The sequence below is a fragment of the Saccostrea cucullata genome, unplaced genomic scaffold (genome assembly GCF_032062105.1).
Source record: "Saccostrea cucullata isolate Sc308-1 unplaced genomic scaffold, CSIRO_AGI_Scuc_v1 ctg9103, whole genome shotgun sequence".
NCBI lineage: Eukaryota > Metazoa > Mollusca > Bivalvia > Ostreida > Ostreidae > Saccostrea > Saccostrea cuccullata.
The window spans coordinates 26,836-53,214 of NW_026932715.1; the positions used below are offsets into that span (position 1 = coordinate 26,836).

The following is a 26,379-nucleotide window of genomic DNA, read 5'->3' on the forward strand; positions in this document are numbered from 1 at the left end:
TTTAAAATCAGAACACAAATCTGGCAAAACACTGACAATGTTATCCAACATAGGAAACATAATGGTTTTCTTATATCCTGAGACGCATTAGTTACATCTCTTGTAACCAGCCCATAATTTCTTAATAATAAATGATTTGATTGAATTCTGCCAATCATGCAAGTTGATGACAAAACTGATTCCTGATATTAAATAGCATTTGACGGTAGAAAAAACCATAATACTCTCTGAGATATATGCTATAAAATTAATCATATGATCAAAAGGAGGGGACCAGATCTGCTAGAATGATACCCGTTGCCTGAAATTGAAAAAAGACTTTTTCTTTCTGTATTTTGAGATACACCGGTTTGAAGGAGACTGGCTACAGCTAGCTCATGAATAGCTCTGCAAAACTGAATAGGTACATGTACATGGAGGGAAAAAGATTCTGTAATGTAACCTGGTCCACAGAAACCGAGAAATAGCATCTGGAATTTATTTATTATTATTATTAATTTTATAATATACCTTGTATATGTTGAGCTTTTAAATGTACATTGAACTTAAAAAGTCTGCATAACTAACATCCCGACTAATGCCATAATTCTTTTGTTTTTAGATGATTTGTGATTAAATTGCTGTAAACCAAAGAAAAAATTGTCAATATGAAGGTTTTTGTTTTTTGGGGTTTTTTTTTTTTTTTGGTTTAATTTAATTTAAACTTTCAGCACAGATCATAATCCTTAATACAACAGATACAAGTTCTAGGAAGGCGATATCCCTGTATTACTCCTCAGGCCAGTCAACAGGTCAATGTGGGCAACACCAATGTTTACATGTATTTAACACCACACCGTAACCATTGAACTATCTAAATAAAATTGAAGTACATTAATTATATAGATTATTCCTGCCATACACGACTAGGAAAGGTTTGTTCCCATCTCGCCTTAACTGTAAAATTTAACATTCCCATTTCGCCTTAGTAAGCTCTCAGGTAAATTAAGGTGATGAAGATTTAATATATTTAGCATGAAGTAATTTCTAGAATTAGATGTATTACTTCATTCACAATATTCATAAACTCATATTAATTGTTAAATTCAATCTAAAAAAAATAACATTTAACTTTTTATATGGCGTGACGTGTCCTACAATTTAAATTCCCAAGAAATAGAATTAATATTTATTACATTTACACATCAATAAGTCTAGTCTCTAGATAACTTTTTTTATTTATTAAATATTTATTTAATTATTTTGGGGAGTCGTTTAGAAAAAAAATTTTTAAACGTTTAATTATTCGATAAATTCGATAAATTCAATTTTTAAAAAATAAAGTCTATGTTCTGTATGTATATTTAAAGAAATTGAATGTTTATGTACATGAAATGGGACGATTTTTTTTTTTTTTGTTTAACAGACCCCCATATTTTCTTTGAAAATTATATAAAAATGGCATTACTAGATCACCGTAGAAAACGTAACAAACGTGGGAAATCCCAAATTATTGCAGCCCGGAGGACCGGGCTGCTCTATACATATAAGTTTAAGTGTTAGTGTATGGGGATTGGGGTGGGAGTAATTATTTAGAATTAAAGGTTTTCTAATCATTGAAAAGATTGTTAATCAGAATGTTCTTTCCGTTTATAAATTACGAGATACATAATATATTTACTTCCATGAAGTGAATCTGTAAAAATATATTTGTTTTTCACATTTAATCTATAAATTTGCTTATCATTTACTATGGAAAAAAACGACAGGTCCCCTTTTTTAGAACATCGAATTTTACTTCTCGCATAAAAACGTACTGCATAGTTCGTGTTTTATATTCTAAAAATGAAAGTTCATACATTTTTGAATATAGGTGATGCATGTGTCTAACTTCAATTTATATTTTATGCAGCAACATTTACTTGAGGAATTGATCAAGTTTAATAAATGGTTTCGTTTTTGTTTGATTTTTATCCGAAAATAAGTTTTCAGAATATTCGCGACTATCGTTTCCATCAATTATACGCATGCCTTTTCACACATATCGAAGCGGTTTGATGATCAAGACTCATTTTCATTGTTTACTTTATATATTTCCCGGGCGACAATTGATGGTTACATCAATGTTTTCTTGTTATTACTATGTGAAGGTGATCAGTGGATAGATGGATAGTTTACAGATTATTATGCAGGGTCTTGGTTTCTGAAAGCAAGTTTGTAATTCTGGTTTAAACCACGACGGATACACGACTGACGTGTATTGGATTTAGGCAAATTCTCAAATGTGCAGCAATACACAACTCACTAGATATTGGTTTTGGCGAATGGCAATGGTGGAAAAAGGGGTCATATTTAGTCAGAATTTCCCCTTGATAACAAGTATGACGTCATTAATTTGAATCTCGCATTGTATGGAAATTCGTAATAGCGAGCGCAGCGAGCGTCGCGAAGCGACGCTCGTAACTGCGAGCTCTAACGACAACGCCTGGGCGAAGAGAAAATTCGGACTACTGCACATTCATTCTTTAGAATTTTTTGCTGCAGTAATTTTGACCCACAATGCATCACTTAGCAAAGTTGCGTTCTCGCGAGAATGACGGCAAATGTTCAGCAAAAAGTTTACTCGCCTTGATTTAATGGATACATATTGAAGATAAATTGTAAACGTAACTTATTTCATTAACTTTCAGCACGGTTCAATTTTTTCTTGGTATTTGTAACTTACATACGACGTCATGTGACGTCAGAGTCTAGACGCACCAAATGTCACGTGCGGTTTGACGAGCCCGATCTAAATTAAAACAATAGAAGAGTTTGCGCTCGCTCTAACGGTCGCACCGTCAACATATTAATTAAAAATATGACAATTAATGAAAAGATTTGGGTCAAATTGAACTGTACCTCGATTATGTTGAGCTGGAATAGCAGGTAACAGGGAAACTAAGGAAGTTACAGTGACTCTGAGTCAGGTGCCTACTCGACAATGGCGACATGATGTTCAGAACGTGGCGGTGCATGAGTTGCTACAGCTAGATCTACTCTATGTTTTAGGTCTGGATACGGAACTTCTTGTGATTTCTCTGGAATAAGGTCTCCTGGCCTTCGAAACTCTTGATACACGTAACATATTTACTTGTATTTGACAATAAATCAGCAGATGATGATCGATTAATTTTTAAAAAAAAAAATCTTTGCGTCTGCTTCTTTCAATTTACAGATTCAAAAGGAATGAACGAGTCTAAAGGCAGCTCCCTGCACACCATGTGACCGTAATTATGACGTCACGTCACACTCGCAGTACAGTTAAGGCAACACATGAAAAAAATACTGTAATGAAGTCATAATGAGGTCTGACGTCATGACAGTTGCTCCGCCCTGATTGATCCATATAAGGAAATGGTGCGATATTTGCAAGAATTTGTAATAAACAGCAATATCTTCATGTTGAAATAGAAAATAATTAGTGATTTTCTCGTATATATAATAGCATGTCTTTAAAATAATTCTCTTTTAATTGTGTCGTTTGTCTGCATTCGGCTTCAGCCAAGCGCTTGCACTCGGTGACACGAAATGTTGTTTACATCTAAAAACGTGGCGACATCAGCTGAGATTTGCAGTAGATTTAAATGCAATAACCACACAATCTTCAAAGAAAATAGGGATAAAATAAGAGACACGGCATTGTTTCTTCCTTTTACGAGAATATGAGGACATTATTTCGGAAAATGGCAGAAAACTGAGACGATATGCACCAGCTCCGTAGATCCATCACTGCACTGAAATTCCAGGCCAGGTAGGCCCCTATGTATACGCATATGTAGGTACATGTGTAGATCTACAATATGTAGACATGCTTTTGTTAACATAAAAAACCCGAGTGTGCTCATGTTCATTTCACATCATATCACAGTCAGTGAAAAACTGTAATGCAGTGCCTTGTGTGTAACCACACACGCCCAATACTAAGTTGCACACTTTTTAGAATTATTAAAAATTAATTGCACTAAACATGTACTGAGTTCCTGTCAATTAGCTCATTTTTTTTTAGACAATATGTGTAATAATGGAGGTCATCAGTAACAAAAATTTAAACTAAAATAAATTAAATGAGATGTTTTCATTGTTTCAGTCAATGATTCACTAGTGACTAGGCCTATACAAGCTATGATGTCTTTTGACATATTACAAATATACACAATTTAAAAAAAAAATCAGTATCATTGTGTTGAAAACATAGAAGCCCCACTTCAGATCTATGGTTCTAATTTTCTAGAATTTCTAAAGTAATGAAAAAAATATTCATTTTTTGTTTAGATTACATGTTCATTAAATTATTTATATAATATTTTTATCATTGTAGCTGTCAAGAGTATCAGACTTAAAGAATGAATATATAAAAAATGCATCATTTCTCCACAGGGTATGTATACTTCTAAAGCATTTCACATTTTTAAAGTTTGCATGTACTTTACATTTTTTTCACTTTGGTAAAGGAGAAACTCCGTACGAGTTTCACTTTCCCAGAGAGGTTTTGTAACACATTTTTTTCCATTTATATGAATTACATAAATTCACTACAGTATACAATGTAGCATAGTTTTTTGTAAAATGTAATTCCATTTTATTCTACAATGTATATTTAGTAATTTCATAGCATATAACTGCATACTATATTGTGTTGTAGGCATAGCTATTCCTGTGGACTAATGGATTTATTCAGGCAGGAAGTTAATCTATCATTTAAGGAAAATGGTATACTCAATATTAGCTATAAACCATACAAAGTTTTGATAATAAAACTAACAGAAGAATTGAAAAACATGTACATGTATATGCATTCTATGTTAAATGTTTCAATGCATTTTTTAATTTCATTTTTTAAAACACAAATTACTTTCAATAATGGTATTTCCTGATTTTCTCATATTTTCAGAATTCATTTTATCCACAAGAACATGAAGTGATGGAAATAATTTGCACCTGCCCAGCATTCCTAGGCCTACAGTCTATCATTGGATTTGAAAAGAAATGTTTATTTAATAAATTTTCTAGATAAACAAAATAATTTGACTTTTTAATTTATTTACTGTTCATGTGTTGAAAAGGCCATTAAGATTTGAAAATCTTAACTTGCATACTATTTTGTGTGGAGGGTACTAATGTCCATAAAGATCTTATTTCCAGCATGTGCATTGTGTTCATTTATTTTTTAATAATATTTAAAAAAAAAACCCAGAAGACTAGCTATCCCCCTAATTGATTCAAAATAGGATAGGGGACCACCATTTGATTTGATTCTGAGGGAAAGGGGGGGGGGGGCAGGCGAGTTTTTCCAAATCAGTTTTTTTTTCTATTTTCATGTCAATGAAGGACAGATTAATATTTATTTCCGATTAATAAAATGAAGGACAGATTATTTATTTATTTTCCCCTTAATTGAAAAGTCTAACGTGAAAAAAAATGTTTAAAACTCGGAGATCACTGATCTGCAAGTATTTATTTCTAAAATCTGCCAGACCCTCCCCTCGGAATAAAATGGCTGTCCCCTTGACAAATACAGGAGTATAACCCAATCCTTTCTTATTAGTTCCTAAAACTTAAAACTTAGTTTATATCCCTTAATTACCAGTAAGCGGTCTGAATAACCGTCTGATTGAAAGCGATCGTAGAATCTGATCTGAACATGATCTCGTATGCAGAAAGACAAAAAAAATATGAACACAAGTTTGTGTACGATAGGCGTCGGAAGCAAATGAAAGGGGGCTAATTGAAAGGGGGAGGGGGCTTAATCAAAAGAAAAAGGTAAATTCAAATGCCTACATTACGTATAAAATTTGCAAATAAGTATGGAGGCTAATCCCCAGCCCCCCCCCCCCCTTTCCCCCACCCCCGGCCGTTCCGACGCCTATGCGTACAGTAGTGTGAGAGGGGAATAGATATATAATTAATTATTAATGAAGTCTATATTTTAATTAACCATTTGTGTTTTCCTAAATATATCGGCAATATTTAGACCTGTTTGTATGTAATACTACATGTATATACACATCATTGAGGAAATGCGGGAGGTTTGAAAGACATTCAATGTAAACAATATATGGAGAACGAATACACAGAAAAGAAAGAAATATCAACGATTTTTATGCATACCGTTTGATAAAGTAAAAAAAGGGGGCCAGCCCTGTCCGCATGTATATTTATTTAAAATTTACGAGGTAAACAAACTATATCAAGTTCTCAAGAGTTATCTCCCATGCTGGGTCAATGATGCGTTTGAAAACTAAAATTAGATTGACTCTTCCAAGATTTCAATTTTTAATCAAAAAGTGCAAGGGCAAGGCGACAATCTAAAAAGTAGGTTTTTATTTTAAATTATTTATTTTATTGTATAGTTTTCAAAAAATAATGCTCATTTCTTTGTAATCCTTAAGTTAATTTATAATTCGCGATGAAATTAGGAAAATATCCTATTTTTCATACATTACTGTCTGTTTTAGCTGAATAACTTAATTATATCGAAAAACTAACTGAATGAGCATCACTTTTGAGAAAGTATAGATACATAGTGATAACATAAAACATTTTGCAGTTAATTTTTTGTTTGCCTTGCCCTTGCACTTTTTGGTTAAATTTGACATCTCATTTCTTGACCTAAAATCGGAGCCAACGTGACTTCAGGGTGTCACATGATGTCAAAAAATACCGATGTGAAAAGCGATGGACATACTCTTCAAGATAAGAAATAGCTATTTTAACTAGAGTGTCTTTCTCAAAAATAAAACTGTTAAACATTATATGTATCGAATTCCGTTAGTTTTTATAGAAAATGTTGCCTTAACTGTACTGCGCTCAAAGCGAAAGTAAGAATAATTGCTTGTACGCATATAATTCGTGCAATTGTCTGTTTACGTGAATGTTCAATGCTATTATATTTTATGCATTATTCAATGAAGAAAGCTAGAATAACAAAGATATAAACGTGCTTGAAATACCAACCTTTTGTATAATTGGTTAAAATACCTAGTCTGATTAAAGGGGGGGGGGGTATATCGCTTGTGAAGTTGTGCTTAATTATCATTAAACACAAAGGATGTACACATCCAACGACAACAACCCCTCATACCCCACTCCCACCCCAACCCCAACCCCACCCATTTTGCTTGACACTGCAGAGTAAACAGGTAAACCAAAAAGTCTTCAGAACTTTATCTACACAATGTCAATTATATGTTCCGCGATGTTTCTCCGTGTAGAGATATCGATGGTATTCCAAAACCTTGACATTATGAATATTTCACACTTTGAAATGATAATTTAAGAACTTTAAAGCCAAAACAGATTGTAAACTTGTTGGTGTCTATTGTATTGCAATATAGACCCCCCCCCCCCCTTGCGCATGTTTAGCTGTTGAAAATCCCAACTGGTATGACATTTTACAGAGACATATGCATTTTAATTACTTGTGTTCAAACTGAATCGTCTCGTCTTTTCCATTGATTTCTTAAATTATTCTTTATCATATATATATTTATGATACCTATTCTTCCTTTGAACATTTTTTTCTTCTGATTTCGTTCAAAGCATTCTAACATGTCTAATGCAACTTAATAAGTCAAACAAATGTATACTTTCTTGAATTTAATTAAAAAAAATAAATAAAGAGACAGTACATGTAGCATACGGTACATGAAAACAACACTGCTTTGTTGAAATCTAGTTACTTTAATTATGTATTCAAGCAAAAAACTAGTAATAAAACTTAAAGATCATCATCATAATTCATAGGTGACATAACACATTCACGAACCAGAGGCGAATCCACCTTTTTTTGAAAGAGTCTTCAAGGTACATGTATGTGCCCCCCCCCCCTCTCCGCACCCTAGCAACGACCTTAAAGGCCCTAATTGAAGCTGACAACCCCCCCCCCCCAAAAAAAAAATTAAACTGAGCACCCATAATATCCAAGTTTGTTGTAAAGGGGGGGGGGTCTTTTACTTTTCGGTACATTTTTTTCTTTCAAATGCTGGAATTTGCACATTTTGACGCTGACCAGCAACTAAAAGCTGTCCTAGGGGAGCAGCGTCTGAACTAAATTTGCGTATAAAAAGTACACTCAGCAAAAGAGTACTCTCAAAAAAGTGAGGCTCCTCCTCCACGTATTATGTCCGGGGCGTTTTAATACCTTTTGTCTTCATTGACTAAATTACTTTCATACTATAGGGAGAAAATATTCATCTTTAGCATACTCCTTATCATAACCTTTTTTTGACATATTGCTGTAAGGAATTTACTTTAGAAGATTCTCCAAAAATGTTATCGCGAAAGTTTTGCCAGAATCTTCTGATATTGAAACCTTGCATGTTATACTATAGCTAGTATGGTAATGAAGATCATTTTTCTTTCAAGAACTTATTATAAATGATAATCCTTCAAGACATCCTTATAAGTTTCAAGTGACATTGTGTGGGCCCGGTTGGGGCCCGGGACCAAGGTAGTGAAGGCATAACGGGTATCTATTAGCAATAGGCAATACTCTTTCTAGTGAGCAGAAAAGGCAGAGATTTGGATACTTTATTTATTTAACATATTAAACGTAAAAATACCTATTACAGAAAACATATCTCTCTAATATCTTCTCTCTGGAAAAATAAGGAGGGAAGTCCAGTCCCTACCCTCTATATCTGCCAATGTGTACCATTAAAATTCAGTTAAGAATATGCAAAACAGAGGATAGATAGTTTCAGTCAACAGTCAAGACACAAACAGTCAAAGAGTTAATCACTACTTTTAAAAGAACCAAAGTCTTTGTTATATGAAACACAAGCCTTTTTTACCGACTGGAGCAAGTCCTTTAATGGTTTAACAAGATTAAACTGTTGTTTTTAATTTGGTGGTAAGCAGGATACTGATTGTTTTACTGTCCAAATTAGCAGCGGTCTCTGTCTGTATTTTCTACACCATAAAGAAGACTCATTCACATCCAGCATTGGAGTTTGGCACAATATTTAAAGCAATATGAGCTGCATTTTTGAGAATTTTATTTTGCTGGTAAAATGTGTTATTATGACCAATCTGTATGTAATGTAAACCTTTATGATCAAAAAGACCAAATTAAAGTTCAAAAAATGTTTCAGAAGAAATATATCTGTACAACCGAATATGAAGTATTATACAGTATTATATAAGAAATCATTATTGTACAGGACGACAATAATTCAATTTTGCTTCAGTCAAAGCTTATAGAAAGTTCTTCCATAGCAAATATGAACAACAGAAGTTTACATATATTCTATTTTTCTGTCATTGAAATGGTAAATTACAAATTTGCAACATTTTTTTTCCGATGTCAAACATGCAGCTCATATTGCTTTAAGCATGGCTTTGACTATTTCACCACCACTGGATACTGCTGTACAGTCACGAAGTATGGAGTAGATCCTTATGTCATGGGTTCAAATCCCACTGAGGGACGTGGAGACTGGTCCTTCGGATGAGACAGTATAAATTCGGGTCCCGTGTTGCAGTACCTGCTGGCACAAAAAAGATCCCTCCCTGCTCAATGGCCCTGAGAGCTGAGTATAGGACAAAATTTGCAGCTCTCCACCGGCAAGTGGTGGCCTCTCCATATGAGTGAAACATTCTTGAGAGGGATGTTAAACAACATAAGGTCAATCAATCATCACTGGAAACCTTGGTGTCTTGGTGATGCTATTTCTTTTGTCCAGAATCCTATCCCATGCAGTAGACATCTGTTCTTGTGTCTTCTACAAAACCTGGGAGGTCCACAGCAGGAGTTGTTTGGTAGTCCTTGAATTTGTCTTTCCTTTGTTCCCATTGATCCTAGGGCACTATGGAAGTGAATCTCTGTGCTAGCACAGTTAGGGCAGTTGGTGGTAGATCTCCTCCATTTGCTGGATTTAGGAAACCAAGGTTGGATACCACCATATCCTTGAACAGAAATTTGACCAGCATCTTTGATGTCACTGCATAATAGAATTTTCTGACCTAAAAGATATTTTTAGAAGTCATTTATAAACAGAAAATAAATAAAAATGTCAAACAAATAATTAATTGACCCAAAATGATATTTTTTTTTATTAGTCTCAAGTTAACAAGGAATCTGCAATACAAACCTCTGTAGTGACGATGATTGATTTTCATCTCATGGTCCACCATGTAAGCTCTTGTCATTACATGAGTGGCTATGATGTTGTCATTCAGCTGGGTGTTGCCGTCTATAAATGAACACAGTTGTGAGGTCCTTGATCAACTTTATGATCATTGCCTTAACAAACTTCTCCAGGTAATTCCTCAACCAATTCAACATCTCCTTCAAGTACCCAATCTTTACTTCACCAGCCTGATAAAAGACAAAAAGGTTTAAATATCAATATCTCCAATATATGAAAGCCGGATAGGCTCATTTCTGAGAAGATAAAAAAACTTAATGCGTTATAACAAGTTATAATCTCATTATAACGACTCAGTTATCTCGTTGTAACGATTTAGTTATCTTGTTATAATGAGTTAATTATCTTGTTATAACAAGTTAGTATCTCATATAACGACTAAGTTATCTCGGTATAACGAGGTAGTTATCTCGTTATAAAGAGTTAAATATCTTGTTATACCGAGTTAGTATCTCGTTATGATGACTTGAGTTATCTTGTAATAACGATTTAGTTGTCTTGTTAAAACAACTCAGTAATCTCATTGTAACGAGTTTGTTATCTCGCTATAATGAGTTAATTTTCTCGTAATAACGAGATAACTAAGTCATTATGATGAGTTAATTTTCTCGTTATAATGAGTTTATTTATCTCATTATAACAAGTTAATTTTCTCATATACCGAGTTACATGTAATTGTCTCGTTATAACAAGTTAAAAACTGGTCTAAATGTGATATATCTTAGTGATAGGTAGTAATTAAAACCGAGTCGATCAAGTTTGCAGGTGCATCCAAATTTAACGCCTATGACCTAATTGCTAATGTCTCCATATTCCCCTTCTTCAAAACATTTCTGACTATCAAAATAATATTTATCCCATGTTTAACCCTTTATCCCGTTTATATAGCTCATGTGATATCGTTTTCATATCACACAGTTGTGACATCACAATGGATTTTGCATTAGAGTGACGAAGTAAAATGAAATGGGGTCCTATATAAAAAAACAAGTGTCAAACATTTTCGAAGTGTAAAAAAACATGGGAAAAAAAGAATCTCACATGATTTGTATTTGGATATGATTTTTTTTCCAACTTGTTGGGTGTTTTTATCCCCTCGCCAAGGCTCAGGGATAAAAACCACACAACTCGTTGGATAAAAATCATATCCAACTACAAATCATGTGAGATCATATATATATCACACTAATTTCAATAAAGTGAGGTCAAGGTCAAATGCCATGGTCAACTCAAAAAATGTTGATGCAGTTGAAAAGCTCTCATGAATATGTATCAGATGAAGTTGAAAAAAATATTATAAATGGTTCCTTTAAAACTGACTTAATTCAGAGAATTTGTGTCCCCCACTTAGGGAAAAAGTAAACCAGGCGCAGTTCGGGGGGAGGGGGGGGGGATGGGGGGTCAGATCCCCTTGACTGAATTTGTAGAATTATTAAATTGATACATGTATACTGAAGCAAATAAAATATGCAGCCCTATAAAGGTTTGATTGCTTATTCTTTATTATGTGTATAGAAGATTCTATTTATATGGAATATTTATCACACTGTAATGATGATTTTATGAGTTTGTACAAGCCAGACCTCATAAATTTTCATTTCTCATGTTGAATACTATCATTTAGTAAAAACAAAGTTTTTCGAGAAAAAATATGGATCTTTCGGGATGCGAACCCGGGCCCTCTCACATGTGAAACGAGAGACATACCACTAGACCATGGGGCCGCTTTAACCTCGCTAAAATTATATGCAAAGATGTAGTCACATACATGTACATGTATATTTAAAGAATATAAAGTCAACCGAGAACCTGTTTTATACGTAATAACTCTCCTCATACCCCTGTGCTAAAAATAGCGACATATAATTAATACAATAAATACTAGTGAAGACAAACGGGGTAGGACACTTTGAGAGGGCTGAGAGAGGTCCTAGGGAGTTTTGATATAAAATAACATTGCAAAAGCTCAAAAACTCCTTGAAATATTGCCCAGAAATGATAGTGTTTCAGACAGCTCAAATTGAAGCCATTTGGGGGGAGCTGTCTTATTGTCCACACAGAAATTAAATTATAAGGTGTGCACTGAGTTCAACTGTTTCCTCAGAGGTATCTAAATAGAATGTTCAAAATAACCCAATTAATCATGGCAAAGTTAGAGATGATGGTTTCATCATTTTCAATGGTTCTGAGACTGAAATTCTCGATTTCTTTGAACTTAGCAATCAGTGCCATCCGCACTTAAAATTCACCTTTGAAATCTCTGTTGATTCAGTGAGCTTTATTGACACAATAGTGTGTAAAAGAAGAAAATTTCAAGAATCAAACAAACTTGATTTCAAATCTTATATAAAACCATCATACAATTTTAAATATCTACACAGAGAAAGTTCTCACATCCTGGTGGTATTCAAAGGTTTTATTAAAGGTGAATGCATACGTGTAAGACTTGTGAGAAATACCAATGACACTGAAACTCTAAATTTTATTCTACAAGACTTTAAGAAAAACTTGTCAAAGAGAGGCTACTCTGATACAGAAATAGAACCTATTATCACAGGTATAATTGGAACAGGCAGAAATGAGATCCTAAATAAAGCAACAGCCAATTGAGAATCCACAATGAATTGATAATGGTTACAAAATAATTATAATAAGAGAATCAAAGGATTAAAAAACGCATCTTAAAATATTGGAAAAAATGAAAACAGACACAAGATGCAAAGAAATATTTACATTGGAACCAATTTCAGCAAAGAAAAAAGCATAGGCGATATAATTATTGGATCACGTTTACCACAAGAACACACTGCTAGAAAGGACTCCTGAAGAGGCAGACCTTAGGGCAAGTATCCGTTACAAAAACTTCCGAAACACTCTTTAATATATTTGTATATACATTTAATTTAATGAATGCTTTATTACCAACAGAAAAGAATGTCGCAAAGTTTGGTTTAGAGTGTAGGGTCTTAATAAATTTCATGGATAAGTCTGGCTGATTTATGTCTTTGTTTTATAACCTTAATTTGATAAATAAAGTAGATCTACTCGAATGATTATTAATTACAAACTAGAAATATATCCATTGGAGATTAATGCCCCGTCGAATGTTTATTACCAATGTAACATGAAAATTTGTATTAGTGTAGTATGAATCTAGAAAATAAATCCTCACCAAATCATGTATAAGTAAATGCTATATCTTTTGTCTTTATAACTAAGCAAAATACAAATTAAAGAAAGGGGAAGTTAAGATGACAAGAATATTCAAGAGGAAAAGTTTTTGATACAGTTGAATAGCTCTTACAATGTACTAATACATATCGGAATAAAAGGTTTGATAAAAATGTCTTGATTTATTTATTTAAAACGGAGCTCAATACCATTTAAGAAAAGAGAGATCAAGGTAAAAAGGACCTGTTAACGATTTATTTAAATTGTGATTTGTTTTAAAAACGTCGGTCAACATTTGATTTATAGATAATTGTACATGTATTTGCTATCAATGTCATTTTATCATGCACAGAATTTGCAAAATTTGACTTTTATCAAGATTGTTGATATCTTTGTATCAACTTATTTGCCAATGACGTGCCTGTTTAGTAAATATTCATCCATGAACGTAGAGCATGCGGTCCTGCACACTGCACACCTTATCAATTATGTGGAGGACATGAACTCGATATGCTGGTGACAATAGTAAATTGCTGCATAAATAAGGGACGATATACTCTTTAGTGTCTAATACTTTAAATTCGATGGGATATTAACGTAATAATGAAGAATATTGATTTTTTTTTAATTGCTAAAAATAATTAATATAGATTGTCTCCCTTTCATATAGTATGTTTTGAAAAATCTGCTCGGAAGCTAAAAATCTACTGTTATAATCTTTTTACTAAAAACTGTATCAAACTTAAGAGAAAGTATATTTTGTAAAAGTATTTAGTGAGTTAAAGTATCACTTTATAATATTGATATCGCCCGCCCCTGAATGAAGGTCTGTCTCCGATATTCTTAAATTATACGAAACCTCGAGTCCTCGGTATATATTAATTAACATTGATTATCTTGCTCATTTTAAAGTTCACTAGTTGATTGAAGCTTTGCATCTAGTCTGAATGTAAAGTGTCAGAGGTCAAAAACAAATCATTATTCATTTATTGACTAGCTTCGAGGGCAACATGCGTATTGTCGGATTCTTGAACCAAACTGTCTGCCTGAGGTCATTAGGCAAACAGTTTGGTTCGAGGGTCGACAAAACGTATTTGCCCGAGAACATAGTCAATAAATATTTATTATACCTTTTCATTTATTTACTTTTTTTTTACATATATGTATTTTGTACTATCTTCCGCGATGTAACCTCAGGTCCTTACTTTTGAACACCAACAAATGAAAATAAGATTAAGCTCCGCCTATTTTGTGACGCAATCAAGCATCTCATCGACCGGTCCAACATCTCACTTAGCGGACCAAAATCGTTTTTTATGCCTGCTTAGGAAAATATTAGAAATTTTAGACTTTTTCGTATAGATTTGTATATAGGAACAAATTTTTAAAGGTTTAACAAAACAATTCATTGTCCGTCAAATGATTGATTGATTGTATACTGTTTAACGTCCCTCTCCAGAATATTTCACTGATATGGAGACGTCACCATTGCCGGCGAAGGGCTGCAAATTTAGGCCTATGCTCGGCACTCAGGGCTATTGAGCAGGGAGGGATCTTTATAGTGCCACACCTGCTGTGACACGGGGCCTCAGTTTATACGGTCTCATCTGAAGGACCGTCCCATTTAGTCGCCTTTTACGACAAGTAAGGGGTACTGAGGATCTATTCTAACACGGATCCCCACATGAAGTCGCTGCTCTTATTGTATCTAATCTCAAAATTTGTAAACAAGTTCACAACGAGGTTCCTATAAACATTGATAGCATCAATTACAATTCAAAACAGAATATTAAAAATATTAATAAGCGCAAAGTACAAATTTTGTGTATGAATAAATTGATATTAACAAATGCGATACATTTCATAATCAACAACAACAATGGCATCCAATTTTTTTCAGTTTAGCTCATGCAAACTCACTTTCAGATTATTTATTATCTTTCGCTGTCCACATCAATGACTTGCCAGACTCCTTTCGAACGTATTTCCTGTAAATCATATGCTCCTCTCACATGCCCCGTTGGACTGGATGTCATGTAAATAAAAAAGCAAGGCCTGCTCAAGGGAGACATTACATAATAGGGCAGTCTATCTTCAATGAACCTGATGATCTTCCATTTTCCTTCTGGTCCAGGTAAACCTTCTACAGACCCACAATATCCGAGTTGTCCACTTTCCATAATCATGTAATAGGTAGGATACTTCACAGACCTGATATGAAAAATGTTATCAATTACTCGTTCTTTAACTTCTTCAAAAAGAAACTTGCAAGCTCTTTTTCGTAAATTTTTCTCTCCCCAAATTGATCCTTGTCTATCCCATCCAAACTTCATATGCCATTCAGGCCATTTTGCTGGGCGAATAAGATGCATTTTAGAGCAAAAGGTATCATCTTCATCTAACCGAAAAGGGTTAATGGATTTCACACGCATGAAATGCTGAAAATGTCTAAGTTCTGTTGGGTTGAAAATGGTCAAGAAGACAATTTTCTCGAAACTTGGTTTCGTAACGTTCTCCACCATTTCGCAATCTGTCTTGTCGGTTTCCTTGATAACGGCGTAAACGCCACTAGTGCTAGCTTGGTCAACATTACTACTTTTCTTTATTGCATAAAGTTGCCATAGAACTAATGTCCTCAAAATCGCCAAGCGTGAGTAGAGATCTATGTAAGCGACAGCACGACTAACAGACTTTATGTCTGGTTTTGTCATAAGATTTTCTATCTTTGCCTTTAGTTTTCCCAGAAATTCTACTCCTTTATAAATCGGAACTCTATCCTGAAGAGTCTTTATTTCTTCGTCATTTGCCTCGTCATGAATTCCTTTTAAGTACGCGTGTGTTGTGTAAAACAGATCTTCAAGTCCACATGCTTCTGACGTAATTTCAGAATCTTGAAATCGCTCAAAAGGTGCATATGTTTCATCTTCTTGGATTTTTTGGACATTCACTCTCATTTTATCTCCGACATCTTGAAAAATACTTGTTATTGTTCCAAGGGTTTTAGCCACAGATTCGGCTACCGGAACATTCTCTGCGATTTTCTTGGAGCATTGGCATACCTTCGCTAGTTTGGAAAAAATATCTTCCTGTACTTCTTCTTCTACACACTTGTGTAATTCAGATACAGTGTTGCCTGTTTCTTTTGAATTTTTAGGACCTTTAAATACCTTGCCTAACTCTTTTTCAATGTTTTCTTCGTCAAGTTTTATCTTTTGAAAAGATATGTCTCCATCCACAGTAAAATGTCCACTACTTACCGCCATGCTATGTAAAAAGAAATATGAATTCAGATATTAAATTATGATTAACTTGGTCAGACGATACGTTCCCAAAATATATGTATAGTATATCTTCATAATATATGGAAAAAATATACATTGTCAACATTTTTAATTATTTTTTTAAATTTCTAAACGGGTTTCTAATTGTTTTAAAAATTTGAAACACTAAAAACGTTTTTTCCTAAAGGATCACATGTATATATAAGAAATGTCATCCTCTGGTATCTCGCAAGAAGGCCTGGTAAGGTACTTGGAATTTTTGTGAGTAGCATTTATTCTTAAATGACAAAATCTTGGAAAAAATCATAAATTATTGAGGAACGTCGACGTCTCATCTGTCCTTAATAGGCAAATTGGATACTTTACTCACACGGGTAATATTAACTCTGCTATATTGTTTTTAAAAAATAAAGAAGAATCCTAATGATATTTCACACTTTATTGAAACTAGTTATTTAAAAATACACTTTTTTAATAAACTTTTGATATCATACCTGGACAGATTTTGTAGATTGTCGTCATATTCATCTGTTGCATCAATGACTGTGAACCTGGAAGAAAAATGAATGATCGATAGAATCCAAAGGAATATGTTAAGAATTGATAACGCAGATATAATAATGTTTTAAATTAAAGCAGATTCGAAACGCAGAAGTGTCAAGTTTAAGTTTAAATACTTTTCTGAGGAAAAGCTCCCACAATCAATGTCTGTTTTTGTCGCAGCTGAGCTGTCATTATTAGCAACAGAACTTCTAGAAAATGATTTCCCAAGATCATCGATATTGCCTTCCTTCTCCATATTTAAAATAATTTATCTTTAGAACCTTGTTCCTTTCATTTCTACTAGGGTTTTGTCGACAAATATTTATTTTCGTGTGGCTTTCTGACTCCCAATTTTTTTCTCAGATCGTTATATTTGTTTCCTGTATAATAAAATAATGTTATAAAAGTCTTTAAAAATCTTTTCTGATAATAAATATGGCAAACAAAATTGACATATTCAAAGTTAAAGTATCCTTATTTCTGAAATAAACATACAGATAAACTTACATCTACGCCATGTTTTTACGCAGTTCTGTTTGAAATTGCAGTTTGGAACACAAAAGCTTTTTCTCCTCCAGTGGATTTAAATACAAAAGGTGTGTCTTTACCTGCATTTAAAGACATGCAATAAACATATTGCAATCTAGAATAACGTTTATTTAGTCGTTTGTATTGATTGAAAGATAGAATTTTGGAACTGGTATCCATATCAGGATATCGGAAACATTGAAAGAGATCCAAAAGGTAAAGACAAACAAGGAACAGTGATACTTTTTACAATATTTCCCCCGATATATGGATTTTCATATCATTTCTAATCTTCGATCTAACATGCAGTTAATGTGAAATTTATGAAAAGAGCTTTAATGTAAAGGTGGTTCAATACAAAGATAGGTCAAGAGATCAAAGTTTGTGGTACCCCAGAAAGGTCTTATCACAAGCAAACGTGTGGAAAATTAAAACCAAAGCTTCAGGAAATCAAAAGTTATGGACGATCGAGGTAAAAGTCTTTGCGGACAGACTATATACGAGGGGTTATCAAAAAGTTCGTGGACTGAGGCTATAAAATTAGTACTATGTAGTCTGAGCTTATAAAATTTTTATGGAACATAAAACAACAAAATGTAAATAAATATTGAAAATTTTAGCTTGATACGTTCATTATTTTCCAAATTATTATAAAATAAAAATGACATTATATCATCACCCGGCGCCGTCGCCGTCGCCGTAAAAGTTTAGTTTTATGACGTCCGACAACGTCATTGTTTTTCAATGTCTGCTTCTTCTATCTCATACACTTATTTTTATGAGATTCCCTGGAGCTGAGTTAGGATTTTAACACGTCTTGCAATCATGCAAAACCTGGCATCAAATAATTTTTTGCAACTTTTTTGACTAGTTATAGATGTGGTACTTCATCTGTTCATTGTCCAACAGTTTACTAATTTTGATACATGTTGCATATAATATAGATTTCATACACAGACTGCATGCTTTTCACATGAAGCTCACCTCGACCAAGTCGAGGTGTTAAAGGTTTAGGTCATGTCACATTCAATCTCTCACCAGAGGGCGCGCTCCGTGTTGGAGCGGAGCGTAAAAATGCCCTCTGGTGAGAGATTGTCATGTCACATTCTCAAATAACTAAAAGCCCTACCTGGACCAAACTTGCAGGGATGGTACATCTGGGGATGCCCACTACCAGACTTACTTTTGATACTGGATCTGACCTACATTTTGCAGATGAGTGACCAGGTAAAATTTTAGGGGCAGGTCCATTTCCAAGTAAAAATAAGCCTTCCTAGACCAAACTTGCAGGGATGATGTATCTATGAAAAAAGAATGGACACTACCAGACTTGCTACGGATGCTTGATCTGACCTACATAATTTTCCAGATGAGTGACCAAGTTAATGTTTTTGGAGTAGCTCAGTAGTTGTGTGACCTGTTATGATTTTACTTGCATGGGTGATGCATCTAAGAGTCATCAATTACAGACTTGCTTTGTATGTAGGAAATGAAAGACATTTTCTTGATTAGTGAACAAGTTAAAGATTTAAATGGTACAGGTCAACCTCTACTGAACTAAAAGACCTATTTAAGGACAGATGATACAAAAAATGGATGCCTGGATTGGTATATATTTTTTGCCCTAATTTCATTGCAAATGGTGCAAATAATAAATTTCTAGAAAATAAAGAAATTCTAAACCTTCTGTGATGTTCAAAAGTATACCCTTCTGAAACTATCCTTATTAATCTATACAAATATTTTTTCATCAAATTCTATTTTTGTGCAAATTTGAATAAAAAATTAAAAACTACGCGGTGAAAGTTATTCATCTTATTCATTTAAACATGACCCAACTTGTTATTTTTTAATTCTTTACAAATGTTAGTTTGTATCATCTGCATCTGGCATTAAAAAGAACTTGCATGGACATTGTTTTCAGGATGCACACTGCATGGCTATAAAAAAATATGATGTGAGATTTGCATTACTTAAACTGATAACATTTGTCGAGATGAGTTTCGTAATCTTTGATATACCTAGGCCTATGTTTTAATAATTCAAAGCACAGTCATTAATGGTAAAAATTTACTGCAAAGTGACTCAAATTTTTGAATAAATTGGTTTCTTTAAAAATATGCGTTTTTTTCTTACCTTTCCAAGGACCAAAACAAAACACAAGTTTTTTTTTCTTACGTTTTTAGTGTGGTGCTGCCATCATATATACTTCACACCTTTGTAAATTAATTGTAAATTGGACGAGTGCCATGTTGTAAATTTTGAACTGATTAACGTAGCAGTCAACACTGTCTCTGCTACATGTACATATGTATGGCATATTCACAAAGTATTTCAACTGAAAAAAACCTTACTAAAGAAATACGAACGAGAACTCTTAATTCCTGCCTATAGTTTGCACCAATGTAATTCACTAAAAATGGCAATTTGGCTATAATTTTTTTGTTTATATGAAAAGAACAGTTCAATGGTAATTGATGAAAACTGTTCAAGTATCATGAGGGTATGATTTTAATTTTTAAGGCTAGTTTAAACTTAAAATTTGGATTTATTCAGTTGCAATTCTTTAGGAATAATAGAGATTTTTTTTTTAAAGGTCAAAGGGCCTTTGGGTTACGGATCGAACCCGAGGGGGGGGGGGGTATTTAAGTACCTGCAGTGATCCACAGACACTTGAATCTGTAATATTTTGTAACCCATGGTATACTGAATTATTTTCCCCAAGGAACAACTTCCAAAGGTGTAAATTCCACAGGTAATACACTAATACTGTCGTTACTTATATTTTTCTGTTAACTCAGTTGCAAAATACACTGTAGGACTACCAGGACTAAAGTTAAAAAAAAAAAAAAAACAAGCATTAGTCAACATCTGTAGGGTAAACTGATCGCAAGTCGAACATGACCGCGAGTCGAACGCATTTTTAACGTCACAGGGTCTACGCCTTATGATAAACAATAAATGGTAGGCAACTCTTGATTATCTGCCTTCTTTTTTACCCATCTAATCCAATCGGCAATCCTCGGCTGACTCCGCTACGCTCCATTCAAACCTCGGATGTGATTGGTGGAGGAATACGCATCAGATCCTTACATTTCTCCGCCGGAAACTGCCTTATCACTCATTTCATATTTCGCTCTGCATAACGTCCTTCGAAAATGTTTCTTAATTTGTGCAATTCTTTATCGTAAATAGGTTTTGATTACACAATCATGTCAGTAGGCTTTGAAAGCAAGAAAAAAAATGTTGAGTGTGGCACAAATTAATGCCGATTTCAAATGTATGACATTTGAAACAAATTCAAATAAGATCACATGACTGATTCAGCAAGATGGTAACTCACTATTAGGTTACAGACTACTAATTTTACCCCTATTTCATTGACCACTCAAGTAGTTCCAGTTTAAAAATAGAGGTTTTTTCTTAAAAATTCTTTGGGGTGTTTATGGGGTGGACTGATGTTATTTTTGGGTATAGATGGAAAGGAGAGGGTTTGAAAAAAAATATAAAATTGTTAAAATGTGAAATTTTGCACTTGCGCGCGTAGTAGGAAGGGTGTAAAGAGGCCCATATTTACCCTTTCCCCGAAGAGAAAGTGAAAAAAGCAGGGTAGGGGTTATTTGCGATGCCTTAGCAGGAACTGCATGCGATGGATTTTCCTGAGAGTCTGAAAAATTTTTGGACTTGAATTCTTCTTACTCTGTGCCAAGTTTCAGGTAAGTTGAGCTGGTGTAATTTTTTTAATCATTTTTTATAGTATAAAGGAATGTATAGCAAAATAATTGGTAGTCTGTGTCCTATGAGGTCAAAGGTCAAATCTCACGTTAATCAATTTACTGGCATTTTTTGGATAATTTGGAACTAATTATGCAGATTGTTGACAAATTTTATGGAAAAAATTGTAATTTGGAGAAGTTAAATGGATTTAAATAACTGAAAAGGGGGAGGGGGGCACCTGCTCAGCTTGTCAAAGGGATGACGTAATGTGTGCAATTGATGTGTGTCAAACATTTATGCAATATGAATTTTGATTCTATATATAATGTTGTAGGTGACATAAAACCCATTCCTCACCTATCCTGCTATTTTAAATGCCAAATGGAGTTCAAAAACCAAGGTATGTTTTAAACATTTGATTGTTCAGATTACACTGTTGTTAATAGGAAAGTAATGCCTAATTTCTCAAAACTTTGGCTACTTGGGGTCTGTAATTATAGTTGACACAGTTACTTATTAATTTGACACAATTACTTATTAATTATGAATGTGAACTAAAGTTGAAATTCTTAAAAATTTATTTTTTTTCAGTGGCTCATTTCTAGCTGACTGATGTGGGATTGCAAGCAGTTAGAGCCTGGATGGGTGGCTTCATAAAAAATCAGGCCAGTTGCCAGTCAGAAGTGAACAATTTTGTACCAGTAGCAGAGACAATGATCATTCAGAAAACAAGATACAGCTGTCAACAATATTACAGTCCACAACAGCCAAGTTAAAGGTATGTAGTCAACTGACTCTTAAGTTTGTATTATTTTTTTTGTGTTTGATTTCTTTTTTACACTGTTTTCATCTGTCATCATCATCTCTTGCCAATCAATGTGTACTCTCTGAAACTTTCTCTTTTTCCTTCTTCTTTTGGAATTGAATATCTGCTGTCTGATTGCTGGCACTGATCTGTGATTGTCCAAGACAGGGGAGGTCAGTAAGGTGCTCAACATTTCATATGGGATGTTTGGTCCTACTGATTTCTTCTACTCTTGTGGCATCTTGGACATCATTGTCGGTGGTCGCATATCAGACAAAATCATCATTTTTTTGACAAGGACATGTGTTTCAAGATTTTGGATAAACACTGTGCAGAAATAGTGATACACAAGACAGACAGAATTTATGTACTCCATTTTAATAGAACCTTCTCTAACCCCCCCCCCCCCCTCCCTGTTTTAGCTTCCAAGCATCTCCAGGAGTGATTATAGGTGACACAGGCATGGTATATTTTCTATGCTGAACCATTGAAAGTATATAGACATGCTTTTTAATCATTTTGGTTTTTTTGGTACCTTTACAGTGCAGAGTTGCCTCCCCTTTTTCTACAGCAGCCTGAAGAATGTATGTAGGTAAAATGCATACATAAATTCCTTTTCTGGTAAATTCAGAATTATAAAATCCAAAATTTCACAGAATTTTTGGTATTTATTATCTAATAATGCATATTGTTACAAGAAATACCCATCAAAGAAGTCTTAATATGACCAGGGATAATCCAATTAGAGTAGTAAGTACCACTTCCTGACAGAGGCTGAATTGACCAGGTTGGATAATCTGCTTATAACAAAGGTATTAATCTCTTTTCCTTAACTTTTATACTAATTTTTTATAGCCTATATATTGCAGAATTTTTTAATATTTGTTTTACTAAAATTAAAATGTGCTAAATATTTTTATTTTTAATATTTCCAAGAATTTTATGCTTTTTGAAGGTATTTTTTTGAAAAATTGTTTAAAATATTTACTTATGCAATAGGTTAAGTTTTGTTCTTGAAATTTGTGTAGGACATATATATCTAGTATACAAAAATATAAGGAAAGAAAATAACTGTCATGCATGTGAGCTGTGAGCATTTCAAATCTGAGAACTGTGTGCCTAATGCTTATTTTACCCTCTGATTTAAGGTGTTCCAGCACATCAATTAAAGGGCCATAACTCTGCTTAGGAATCATCAATTTCAATGAAACTTCACCGGCCACTTTGTAGATACAAAAGACTCCAGCATGTCAAATTTCAGCAAAATCAGACAAGGTTTGTGTCCTTATTAGGTTACAGACTACTAATTTTACCCCTATTTCATTGACCACTCAAGTAGTTCCAGTTTAAAAATAGAGGTTTTTTCTTAAAAATTCTTTGGGGTGTTTATGGGGTGGACTGATGTTATTTTTGGGTATAGATGGAAAGGAGAGGGTTTGAAAAAAAATATAAAATTGTTAAAATGTGAAATTTTGCACTTGCGCGCGTAGTAGGAAGGGTGTAAAGAGGCCCATATTTACCCTTTCCCCGAAGAGAAAGTGAAAAAAGCAGGGTAGGGGTTATTTGCGATGCCTTAGCAGGAACTGCATGCGATGGATTTTCCTGAGAGTCTGAAAAATTTTTGGACTTGAATTCTTCTTACTCTGTGCCAAGTTTCAGGTAAGTTGAGCTGGTGTAATTTTTTTAATCATTTTTTATAGTATAAAGGAATGTATAGCAAAATAATTGGTAGTCTCTTCTATAAAATGTAATTTTTAAATGCAAATTTCCAGCCAAGACATTCTTTATCATTTTTATAACCTTTGTTACACTGTAAATAGTGCAATTATTATACACATGGCAGGTAAATTTGAAGCAAGAAAAACTGTTGAGAAATTAGTTGAATTTTCATCTTTATATGGATTATTTTTTAGGACAAAAGGCTTATACAATCTCAAAAAAGGTTTGTTTTGAATAATTTGGTTGTTATTTTCAGCCCAACTCCTTTTATATTCTTCAAAATCATTTCAGAGTGGTGTTCCAGAAAACAGCAATGAATGAAATGTCTCGTATTTTCAAATATTTGCATATTATTTTGAGTTAATGGCATTATGATAATAAATCCTTCTCAATCTTCATGTTAAAAATAAGATGATGAAACATTACCCTGCCACTCTGCAATAAATACACATGTCCCATCCAGCTTTTCAGTAGCTCTTGATTCGTTTATGTTGCTTGCGATTGCTGCACTTTTAACTAAATCAGTTGCAATCACTTTAAAGCCTTGAAACTTCCTCTTACTAGCTGGTTCATCAATTACTCGAGTCTCAAATATACAAGAAACCTTCTGTTGAACTTTCCCACACTTCTCCATTTGTTTTGCTATTTACCTTCCCCGTCTGGTGTAAACGTCACTCGTTAACTCATTCACTTTCCTTTCGTACGTTATTCCTTGTTTTCGCAAAGATGCCTTACCGACGACTAGACTGGCAGTCTAACCGACGACACGATCGAATCAAGCGTTTATAAGGAAATCACCTGTTCCTAGTCATAGATTTTTAGAAAAAATAATTAAAAATACAAGTAGCTATGAATTTGCTGAACTAGTTTATGAGAAAATTTTAAGTCGGGATGCCCTGTGTATACGAAAATTTTTCCTAGATACTTTCAAATTCTACTTTACTTATACATGTATTATTATTATTTTCTGAAATTATGCATATTATAAAATATAATAAAGAAAAAAAGTTTTAAAAAGTTAAAAAAAAATTAAAAAGCATAAATAGAAAAATGTGGGATTCGAACTAGCAATCACCATATTAGTGTTTCAGTCATCTTTTTCCTTTTTCATCTTTAATTTACTTTCCAGTAATCAAACCAATGTGCCAATAAAGTCATACTTGTCGAATGTATAAATTTAAAGCTAAAGAGAAGAAATCTTCAATGAAAACCCCATTTAAAGGGGCTGGGTGGTTGTTGTTATTTCTAGACTATTTTGATCTCCTTTAGGAGAAGAGCTCCATATAAAGACATACTAAAATGATCAAATTTTAAAACTAAAATTTATTTAATTTTTCTTGCCAAATGATAGTTGACAGCTTAAGATATCATATCTAAAAAAATATGTTATATCTATGGCACGCCAAATTCACAAAAATTAGCTAAACCTAGTTTCACAATTGATAAACTAGGGGCGAATTTGTTTCTCAAAAACTGGGTTTAGTTTTGAACCAGTTTTTTAAACTGTTCATTTGTTCCATAAGCTGGTTTTAAACTAGTTTAAACCCAGAACCGGTTTTCCATTTGTTTTTGCTGTAACTGAAACCAGTTCGTTAAACCAACCAAACCACCTCGATCCGATGGTGGTTTATTCGGTTTACGAAAGAGCGGGAAGTATTCCAGTATGGCGGTGATGAAAGATGGTGACTATTATAATAAAGAAAAAAGTTATAAATTATTGTTTTTTCGAGGACAAACAACTCTTTTGACTAAAATGCCACATTCTGATATTTGATGTTTTATATATAAGGCTTCAGAGAATGAATTAATGTTGCATATTGAAAATAATGGTGTTTGTTCAATTATAATGAACAGAATATGTTAAATTTTCCTTTTCAAAAATAAGTTTTGAATCATTTGGCCAAACTTCAACATGCCTGGTAAACTGTGGAACATACTGTAAAGAAGCTTAAATATTGGAAATCTAAAGAGTAATTATTTATACCCGAGTGTTTATCTTTCCATGTGTGTGAAAATGTGGAAATTGTTCATTTGATTAATGTTTGATCGAGGCATTGAAAATATAAAACCTACACTTTTAACTATAAGTAAGATAATCAAAGAATATGAATACGTTATAATTTCTTGGATTTTTTTAATTTAGAAAAAGATTTTAACAATTTTTTTTCATGTGTAATTTGGTTAATTGTTCTGCATCTTTTTGACGCCATCTTGTATAAACCGTGCAAACTGTTCATTTGTTTTACCGAGGTAAACCGGATTGAAATTTAAACCAGTTTGAAAAACTAGTTTTAAACCTTAAACCAAAACCTGAACCAGTTTATGTGCAACAAATTCGCCCTAGGTTTATCGACTGTAAACTATAGTTTACAAACCGTAAACTATAGTTAACGATTCGTCTGTAAAACTATATTTAACGGTTGTTAACTATGGCATGTCAAACGTT

The 26,379-nt window shown here is 33.5% G+C and overlaps 1 protein-coding gene and 1 long non-coding RNA gene across 2 annotated transcripts; one reads left to right on the forward strand and one right to left on the reverse strand.

The window, feature by feature from the left end:
• Positions 1–4,374: 4,374 nt before the first annotated feature.
• On the forward strand, positions 4,375–5,226 carry LOC134235864 (uncharacterized). Its single transcript, XR_009985494.1, has 3 exons — positions 4,375–4,399; positions 4,664–4,731; positions 4,913–5,226. It is a non-coding gene; the product is annotated as an uncharacterized LOC134235864 (long non-coding RNA).
• A 10,037-nt stretch (positions 5,227–15,263) lies between these two features.
• On the reverse strand, positions 15,264–17,724 carry LOC134235865 (uncharacterized). Its single transcript, XM_062718028.1, has 4 exons — positions 17,672–17,724; positions 17,299–17,544; positions 17,116–17,172; positions 15,264–16,604 (listed from the first exon to the last, which is right to left on the reverse strand). Exons 2-4 carry the CDS (start codon positions 17,418–17,420, stop codon positions 15,275–15,277), a joined length of 1,509 nt encoding a protein of 502 aa, XP_062574012.1. The 5' UTR covers positions 17,421–17,544; positions 17,672–17,724; the 3' UTR covers positions 15,264–15,274.
• Positions 17,725–26,379: the final 8,655 nt, after the last annotated feature.